At 34.2% G+C, this 10,000-nt stretch overlaps 3 protein-coding genes and 1 pseudogene across 7 annotated transcripts in view; 2 read left to right on the top strand and 2 right to left on the bottom strand.

Moving 5' to 3' along the window:
• LOC105186674 (uncharacterized) overlaps positions 1-1,035 on the bottom strand; it is a 5,947-nt gene extending 4,912 nt beyond the window's left edge. For both annotated transcript variants that reach the window (XM_011147037.3, XM_011147036.3), the window contains exon 1: positions 568-1,035. In XM_011147037.3, the coding sequence (XP_011145339.1) occupies positions 568-649 (82 nt within the window). In that variant the 5' untranslated portion in view covers positions 650-1,035. The remainder of the gene's footprint in view (positions 1-567) is intronic.
• LOC112588847 (uncharacterized) lies at positions 1,029-2,071 on the top strand (annotated as a pseudogene).
• Positions 2,072-2,225: 154 nt separating this feature from the next.
• Positions 2,226-4,037, bottom strand: LOC112588852 (uncharacterized). Of its 4 annotated transcripts, none has more exons than XM_025300032.1 (5): positions 3,867-4,037; positions 3,633-3,779; positions 3,361-3,504; positions 2,951-2,954; positions 2,226-2,598 (listed from the first exon to the last, which is right to left on the bottom strand). In XM_025300032.1, the coding sequence occupies exons 1-5, from the start codon at positions 3,882-3,884 to the stop codon at positions 2,348-2,350; spliced, it is 564 nt and encodes a 187-aa protein (XP_025155817.1). In that variant the 5' UTR covers positions 3,885-4,037; the 3' UTR covers positions 2,226-2,347. The 4 variants fall into 4 exon arrangements, 3 of the variants coding, with proteins under 3 accessions (XP_025155817.1, XP_025155819.1, XP_025155818.1); XR_003113086.1 differs by having other exon boundaries at positions 2,474-2,598; positions 2,864-2,954; XM_025300033.1 differs by lacking the exon at positions 2,951-2,954 and adding an exon at positions 2,864-2,916 and having other exon boundaries at positions 2,493-2,598.
• A 2,897-nt stretch (positions 4,038-6,934) lies between these two features.
• On the top strand, positions 6,935-7,379 carry LOC112588849 (uncharacterized; the record flags this gene model as incomplete). Its single annotated transcript, XM_025300026.1, has 1 exon — positions 6,935-7,379. A coding segment is annotated over exon 1 (385 nt), but the record flags the coding sequence as incomplete, so codon positions are not given.
• Between the last annotated feature and the right edge of the window lie 2,621 nt (positions 7,380-10,000).

The following is a 10,000-nucleotide window of genomic DNA, read 5'->3' as shown; positions in this document are numbered from 1 at the left end:
TTGCTGCAAGGTTTTGTCGCCAAGCTTTGCTCGGTATTTAGCGTCAGTTAGCTGTAGGGTTTTATCTCCAAGCTTTGCTCGGTATTTGGCGTCAATTTGCTGTGGAGTATTGTCGCCCGAAGGTTGCTCAGTATTTGGTGACAATTTGGTGTGATGTTTTATCCGCAAGCCTTGCTGAGATCTTGGCGCCAATTTGCTGTGGAGTTTTGTCAGCCAGTCTTGCTCATTATTTGGCGCCAATTTTCTATATAGTTTTGTCAGCAAACCTTGCTCATTATTTGGCCCCAATTTGGCATCAAAATATGTATACAAGCTTTGCTATCAAATTCCGATGCTATTGAGAACACAGATGGCACCGGATTTGACAGCAAACTTTGTACAAGTTTGGTGCCAATTTGGCAACAATTTGCTACCAAATTGTTTGCTGGGTAGTATCAAATCGAATATATTATAATTAGTTAAAAGCAATGAAATAATATTCAAGTAACATATAGGTTATGTTAATTTCTGTCATGAAATATTTTTAAAAATAAGCGTTATACTATAAAAATTCATAAATATACTTACCATTTTTAGTTTTATTTGCATCTTCTGCTGATACATTTATTTTATATTCGCAATTATTTTCTCCGTTTAATAATGGCCGCATTCAGTAGAACAAAGGCCGCAGACCTTTATTCTACTGAAATTCAGCAGAACAACAGTTCTCAGCAGACGTTCAGCAGACTCAACAGTTGGACAACATTACTAGATTTACTACTGAATCTTGCTCCTAATTGGTAAATATTTCTGGGTCTATGAAGAATCTAAAAGAATGCTCCAATCATAGACAATAATCACAATTGTCTCCTATGTTAACTAATTATCTGCTGTTGTGCTTGTGCGCATGTGCTGAACGAAAATCTGCCTACAATAATATTGAAACCGAATTAAAAAGTTTTATTATTTAATTTTGTCAGACGAGATTTAAGTAGTAAAGGGAATTGCTTTCTGCAATCATTAAAGTCGCAAATATAACATAGATCAACATGAACAAAGTATTTAATTGTTATGCATTTTTTGTGTTATATACATCATAATATTTATTCACTTTTTTTTATAGGACAAAGATAATTTTATGCTATTTCTAGTTCATGTGCAAATATTTGGATTATATGCCATTTGGAAAAGAAGAAAACGTAAGCGTTGGATCAATAGGAGATGGTGGGTGCGACCCATAAACACAAGACGAGAAGAATATGGTGATTTTACAACCCTTTTTGCAGAATTGAAGGAAGATTGTGATCTTTTCTTTCGATACACGAATAATAATAACAAAGTACAATATTCATTATTATTTAAACAATTTTATCATAGATATCTGGCTAGTGGTGACCAAGTATTGTCATTAGCTCTCGCTTATAGAGTAGGTGTCTACTGCTCATAAAATAATAAAAGAAACCTGTGAAGTTATCGCCAGTGTTTTAATGGGAGTATATCCCATGAAAACTCCTTCAGAAGATGAATGGAAAGATATGAGCAGAGATTTTTTAACTAACTGCGACGAACTTAATTGTTGTAATGGAGAAGGGGTTATTCTTGGCATCGGCGAGGTTGATTGTTGTAATGGAGAAGTTGTTCTTGGCATCGGCGAGGTTGGTCGTTGCAACGGAGAAGGGATTGATCTTAACATCGATGAAGTTGATTGCTATGACGGCGAAAATGCTGGTATATGCAATTCTACAAGTGCCGTTGGCTACAAACAATTTAATAAGTAAGAATAATAATATGAATAATAAAATAGTAATTCAATGGTAACAAATGTATAGTTAAGAAAATTATACAAATGTTTTATCAGAAATAGAGATAATAAAAATAAATACCAAAGACTTTTATATAAAATAGGACTATTATATTGTTAAAATATACTTTGGCAGTATGTATTTTAGCAGTATGTATGTTTTGAATCTAAAACAATCACCAACGTATTTTCAGATAGATTGTTATTGCACAAGGTAACTGGAGTCCAATCAGATGGCGATTCTTTATGACAATCCATGAACTAGAAATCAATAAATGTAAATGAGGTTAATATATCTTTCACATAAAATTGCATATAAGATAATTTGTTATTGTAAGATTTAAAAAGAGAGATCCTCTATTTCTCTATTCTAATATATCTCTGTCTCTCTTCTTCTTGATCCTCTTCCTTTGTAAGAGAGGGATGTTCAGGATGTTCAGGTTCCGAGCGATTAATGTGAACTCTTCTTATTATGAACAAGAATATAAGTATGTATATTTTAAATAAACAATAATACAATAGTATCCGACACCGCAACTTATATCAAATATATCTCTTTACAAAAGCTTAACGCTCTACGACTCTTTCTTCGACTTGACTCAAATTTCTATTATTCGTCTCGACATTAATTGACAAAAAGCTAAAGGCGAAAAGCCAAAGGCAAAAAGCTAAAAAGCAAAAAGCTCCGTCTTTCTCCGTGCGTCTCCTTTTATCCTCTTCTCCATCCGTCGAGTCTGATCTCTCAGGACCGGTCTTTCTCCCGTGGCTCCCCCCGGAATAGACTGGTGCTGTCCTCCCTCGTCTGTATCTTACATTATCTACAATACATATAACAGGTTTTGAAATGAAGTATTAATTTACTACAGTTACACACTATAATATTCTGCTGAATACATTTGAATTTGAATTTGCAATAATTACATTATACATATATATGAAATAATTACATTATAAATTATGAAATAGGCAACGTGCAAATCCTGTTATGATAACATCTTGTACTAATACCGTTACTACAAGACAAATGGTTAAATGTATTATAACAGTATACGTTATTTATTTAAAAATAATAATCTTTCGTACCTTAACGTTGTCATTTTAGTAATTATAGTATTGCATATTTCGAGGCTGATTTGCTAAAATATTAGATGTTGCACCAACATTACTCACACTTCTGAAATCATGATGATTACAGTATAGATATAGATAAAATGAAATATTGAAAAATGTGATGAGATTATTTTGTCAAATAGTCAAAGTGTCCATTACACAAAATCAGTTGCAAACAAGAAATTAGAAGAAACTGGTAAATTCGTTGACATCAAAAATTAGTGCAGTAATGCAGTAAAAAAGAATAAGCCTATTATAACGTATGTAATATAACAGATGCTCTGTATTGACTGAGCCTATAATTAATCTTGTAATGAAAAATGAAACAAACTTTCTCTGAAAGATGAATTGTCCCAAAAAATTTAAGTGGTTGAATAGAGGCCATTTTTATCTGGTATGTTGCCTGCTTCATTTCTAGTTTCTAGTTCTCGCTGCTGCCTTTCCTTAATAAATCGTTGGCGGAGACGAACCCAATGTGTTTGGCAATCCAATGCTCTGTCTTCGCCGCTGCTTCTGCTTCTTCCTCTTCCTCTGCCTCTTCCTCTCCCTCTCCCTCTTCCTCTTCCTACTGCAGCCACGACAGCTGCTTTAATAATATTTTGCAGTGTTTTAGGCTATAACAATAAGTTAATTTTAAAATATGAGACAAAGCGTTAAATAACAACTTACAATTTAATATAATATATTATAATTTAATATAATATATAGATCAGCATAGACATATACAGATTTTCATACTTACAGTTAATATAATTGGCTCGGTCGCCGTCGTGGCCGTCATAGCCGTTATGGCCGACATAGCCGTCGTGGCCGTCGTGGCCGTCGTGACCATTGCAGCCCCCGCAGACGCCGCCGTCGTGGACGTCGTCATCACCGCGTTCAGCTCGTTCTGGAAAAATTCATAAAACATATTTATTGCATATAATATATATATATATATATATAATTAATATTTAACGATTAAATATATATTCACAGAATCATTCGCCGACATCTCTCGTTGCAGTGCCAGACACCGACTAATTAGAAAACGTGCGCGTACGCTAGGCGCATAGTTGCCGATTTTTTACGATCGCGCGTACAAGCGCGCGTTCTATAAAACAGATTGTACTGCAGCACGGTACAGACAACGACAATGACGTTTAAAATGCCTTTACTCGTAATTATATATAAAATATAGGTTTGAATTTATACTTAATATAATAATATGTAAAATATATGTTAACAACTATTATTTTGCAACTTTTTAGACACGATTTTGTTGTGAATTCTGCTTTACAACAATCTCGGGTTGAATCGCGGACCAATACTTTTCAGTATATGTATTCATTATAATACAGGGAATAGAACGTGAAAATCTTGCCTTTGAATCCGAAAACAATTAGCAGAAGAAGTGAATCTTTTTCAATGCGAGAGTTCGCATTAACTTGAATTCTATCTACTGCGATTGAATGCAAGGAATGTCTTAAGCTAAGTGAATTCTTTTTTAAACGAAAGTTCGTATTTGTTTTAATTTTACCACTCTGAAAGGAAATTCGAATACTTCTCAATGCGTAAGGGCGAAATAAAATATACTTTACTGTTTGGCAATACCATTTTGTAGACAAATGTTTTTAGTCTAATTAATAATTACAAAGAACAAATGATTCTTTATGATAAGAAAGTAAAAATTCATAAACATTTTATGCAAAGCATTTACCACTACTATCTCGCATTCAGCGTGATGAAGTTTAATGCGAATCAATACTTTTCAATATTTCTGTTCGGATCAGAAAGCAGAAATTAGAAGTATTAAAAAATATCAATACTTGTTAATTCTTCTCAATCCAACATTTTTTGCAGAGCATTAAACGACAATACATTTACGTCAACCATATAGATTCCACGTGGATACAATATACCTGTTCTTATCGGATAAACGTTCAATAAACAGTCGAATAAAACTCATTATAAATATGAAAACACCTTACATAAACATATATAACAGTATGTCTCACCTTATTCTGGTTGTTTAGTAAAACAATCCTGCATAAAATGTCGGATCGAAAAGAATTAAAAAATATTTATATTTTTTCAATATTTAATTTTGTTTTCTGGCCCCAGCGAAGGAATTAAAAACTTTTGGTTTATATTAAATTTCATTGCACTGAATATGAGACGATAGTGGTGAATGTTTTCATTCAAAATGTTGACAAATTTTAATTTTCTTATATTATAAGGAATCGTTTCTAATTATTAATTAAACTAATAAATATTTGTCTATAAAATTGTGTTGTCAAACAGTGAAGTATATTTAATTTTACATTAAAAAATATCTGAATCTCTTTTCAAAGTGGCAAAATTTTAACGAATACGAACTTTCGCATTAAAAAGAATCCACTTAAATCAAAACGTCCCTCGCATTCAATCGCAATAGATAGAATTCAAATAAATGCGAAAAATGCATTAAAAAAAAAATTTACTTCTGTTACTTGTTTTTGGATGCAGAGGCATACAAGATTTTCACGTTCTATTCCCCGTATCACACTGAAAAATATTGACCCCCGATCCAATCCAAGATTATTACAAAGCAGAATTCATGACAAAATTTCGTAAATACGAAACAATACTTTTGAAATAAGACTTTTTATGCAGTGAAGTAATGTGGGATATTATGACTTGATCAATAAAGTGATATAATTCCTTTTTTTGGACCATTGAGTCACGCTACACGACGAGTATCCGCCGTATCGAAAAGGTTAAAATATTATAGCACGTTCATTATGAATTATTATTCGATACAAGCTATAATGATTTCCGAAGCACATCAGCGTTAATAAACCGAGTGCTGTTTGCAAATATTTTTCAAGACAGTTGCGTCAATAGATGCGTTCAATAGAAGAAGTTGTTTTACAACTATTGTAAAATTCGTGAATCTATTATAATTAGTAGATGCTCTCTGATTCAGCCAAGATTAAGGGATCGTCTACAATAGAGGTCGTAAAATCATTAAGCTGTAATTCAAAAGACTATTGGCCTATACACAGTTCATTATTTTCCATGCGGTTCAGAAAAAAACGATTGTAATTTTTCAAATCACAATCAATTCTCAATTTGTCAATTTCTTAGGATCTACGACTTTACGACTTTACGACTTCTATTGTAAACATAGCCTGAGAACTTCAATCGGATTCACGAATTTTACTACAGTTGCAAAGCAGTTTTCTCTTAACATAACCAATGGCTTTTACGCACTTGTATCTGTACGTATGATACGAAACGTTCCCCGCTCGAGTAGGCGGAGCCTTTTTTAAAGCCCGTCAATATTCGACTGATCGCTTCATGCTCGATACCGAGGTGATGTTAAATTATCTGTGCGTAAAGAATGAAAGGTCTAAACTACTGATGATTAACGATCTGTTTTCTTCTGAATGATTAAAAAGACATTTTTAGAAAGATACGTTTATAGAAAGGGGAGAGAAAAAGAGAGAGAGAGAGAGAGCAAATATTTATTTATTTATTTATTCTTTGCAATTTTATTCAAAAAGAATAAGTAAAAAACATAAAGTGCATTGTTATAAATATTTCAGTTATGTTTATACAAAGTTAACAAGTCATTTTTACTCTATTTGTACTTATAGTGTTAAAGAATGATATTTACGTACACGACACATACATTAACGAAATTATGCTATTATCTGCTTATTATTACGAGGGCAGTTTGATAAGTCAGTGACTTTTTGAATTTTCCGCGCAGTAACTTTAAATGCAGCACTGCTCCCGTCAACTGCCATCTATTAATAGACTACTGTACAAGTTTGGGCAAGCTGCGCCATTTAGTTAGTGTTTGACAGCCATTGAAAGCAGACAACCTCGTGAATTTTAACGAAAATGGAAAAAAGTGAATTTCGTGTGCTGATTAAGCATTATTTTTTGCGTAAAAAAACCATCACCGAAACCAAGGCAAAGCTTGATAAATACTATGGGGACTCTGCACCATCAATTTCAATGGTTAAGAAGTGGTTTACTGAGTTCCGTTGTGGTCGTACCAGCACAAGTGACGCCGAACGTTCAGGTCGCCCAAAAGAGGTCGTCACGCCAGAAATCGTCGATAAAATCCATGGAATGATATTGGATGATCGGAGAATGAAAGTGCGTGAAGTGGCTGAGGCTGTAGGCATCTCAAATGAGCGGGTACATCACATTTTACATGAATATTTGGACATGAAAAAGCTATCCGCGCGATGGGTGCCGCGATTGCTCACACTCGACCATAAGCGCAACCGTGTGACCATTTCAAAGGAGTGTTTGGCGATGTTCAGCCGTAATCCGAACGAGTTTTTGCGCCGTTTCGTTACCGTAGACGAAACATGGATCCATCACACCACACCAGAGACCAAGGAACAATCAAGACAGTGGGTTTCTTCGGGTGAACGTGCACCAAAGAAGGCCAAGGTGGGTCTGTCGGCCAACAAGGTCATGGCCACAGTTTTTTGGGATGCACGCGATATCATTCACATCGATTACCTTGAAAAGGGTAAAACGATCACCGGCGAATATTATTCAGAGCTTTTGGACAGATTCGATATTGATTTAAAGCAAAAACGACCGCATTTGGCGAAGAAAAAAGTGCTGTTCCATCAGGACAATGCACGGGTGCACACGTGTGTAGTCACCATGGCAAAAATCCATAAATTGGGCTACAAACTGCTACCCCATGCAGCATATTCACCAGATTTAGCCCCCTGCGACTATTTCCTGTTTCCAAACCTGAAGAAATGGCTGGGCGGTAAGAGATTTGGGTCATCACTGAAACAAACGCCTATTTTGAGAGCCTTGAGAAAACCTATTATTTGGAAGGAATAAAAAAATTGGAAAAACGGTGGACTAAATGTATCGAGCTAAAAGGAGACTACGTTGAGAAATAAAACGCTTATTTGCCGAAAAAAATATCTTTTATTAAAAAAGTCACTGACTTATCAAACTACCCTCGTATATAGCATGTTATGCACTAACTTTACAGTTTAAAACGATGTCTAATAAATTACAAGGAAATTAATATATATTTTATTCGGAAAAGCATGTACTGAACTTTGTACAGCAACGAGAAACGCTAACAACGAGAAGCGCTAACAAATTTACATAATAAGAAAACATAATAATCAAACGAATGTTTAATTTAATTTAGTGATATGTGCTGTGACGATGATATATACTCGACGCCGTTGATACTTTATTATTCCCAACATCAATAGAAATCGATAGTCATTATATATTTTTAATATTTTCTTGCCGGAAGCGTTTCTAGCTGTATCTTTCTTATGATTGTTCATTCATCGAAAAAGCGGGAACGCAGAAAAGCAGAAGTGGCATTTTCAGAGCTTTACATTTCATATAGTTCAATAAAGAGGATTTTTCCTTTAATATATTTTTTTACGCAATTAATAAAAGAATGTTAGGATAGTTAAAAAGAATATTAAAAAAGATAAGTTTAAGGTTAACACACGTTATTTGTTATATTATTATTTTTTTATTTATTATTTTAATAAATAATTCAAACTTGAATTACCAAAGATGCGATAAATAAATGCAACTTATGACTTTGAAAAATCTTGAGTTTACAATACATTGCTAATCGGTTTAGACATAATGAAGTTGGAAGCTCACGAAATTGGCAAAATTGAAAGTCATTACCGAGCAACTTTTGCAATAATAATATTATTAAAAATATAATAAAGAACACTTAATAATAATAATAATAATAATAGTATTGAAAGCAGAATCTCGATCTACAGATTCACATCGCGAGCGATCATCTCGACATTATCGAGTAGCCTGAAAACGAAAGTCAATGTAAACAGTTTTTGTTGCTCGACTCAATAATAGGCGGTATCGACGATTCCTTCTGGATTCCTTCTGAAATCGTCGATGAGGAATCTGAAGGACTGATCGAGAATTGTCTTGACGGTTATATAAGTCACCTTGCGAAAGAAAGTGTGCGCTCTTCTTACTGCTCTTCTTATGAGACTTCTTGCGACTTCTTGCGGGTCGCTTACAATTTCCGCGTAGAACTGGAGCTCGCGAATAACGTCAGTGTACGGCTTTGTAAAAGAACGATTAAATACAAATTTTCAACTTCTCACTCTGAGTACGCGTCGATATACCTCTTCGCTCTTTCCGATATTCCACTACAATATATAATAAAATTACTGAATAAGTCTGTCAGTAGTAATGACTTATAATTTTGACAATGTAGTTAACTCAACTTCATTGTATCTAAATCGTTTTGCAATTCACTGTATGTATATCAGATTCACTTTTCAATATTTAGTGAAAATTCTCATTTGATGATTCAGAATCTCAATAATTCAGAATGATTCAGAATGATTCAGAAAAATCATTCTATATGAGTGGAAAGTTATTAAAAATTATTGCACATAACTGAAAAAAGTTTGAGTGACTCGGTGATGACTTATTTTATTTTTTTTATTTTTTTATTATATTTCACTCAAAGAAATTTTGTGAACGGCGTATCGAAAGGATAAAAGTTGCAGCATATAATAACTCGAAAAATAACTCGTTCATCGACGTCGAAACAATGTCGAATCGCCATCGAAACCGTCAAGTCGACGTCCATTCGATATTGTTTCGATGTCGATCGATGACTTATTTCTCGCTGAGATTAAATGCATTACGTATTCTCTATGTTTTGCGACGATTTCTCGCGTCAATTACCGTCGGCTTTCTGACCCAGCTCGAAAGCTAATGTTTGAACGTTGGGCGCCAGGTACGGCAATCCTGTATAATTCGCGAAATGGGTCGCCAACGCTAAAATTTTCCGCTAATTTCCGAAAAAAAAGAAACCTTCCCGTGATCGATTGTCCACACGGGATCGGTTGCTCTTACATATTTTGAATCGGAGAAGGAATTATCCGAAGGGAGTCGAAGGATTTTGGGCAAAAGATCTGCACGCCAATTTTGAGAGAGCTAACAAGTTTTATTTTGCGCTGGCGGTAGTAATACAAGAGTACAGGAGAAACCGTAATACGAACAATCTCTTTGGTCTCGTTATATTCCTCTAATGTAATATTTCGAATTAGTTTCTAAATGGAGACGATTTCAAGGGCTATA

Source organism: Harpegnathos saltator, unplaced genomic scaffold (genome assembly GCF_003227715.2).
Source record: "Harpegnathos saltator strain DR-91 unplaced genomic scaffold, Hsal_v8.6 scaffold314, whole genome shotgun sequence".
NCBI lineage: Eukaryota > Metazoa > Arthropoda > Insecta > Hymenoptera > Formicidae > Harpegnathos > Harpegnathos saltator.
This window is presented reverse-complemented; position numbering and strand designations above follow the sequence as displayed.

What these genes read in the sequence shown, in the direction of transcription:
- LOC112588852 (XM_025300032.1), bottom strand. An exon ending in CCGAGCCAATTATATTAACT is followed by an intron (nt 3,505 to 3,632) that starts GTAAGTATGAAA and finishes TTATTGTTATAG; the next exon opens with CCTAAAACACTGCAAAATAT.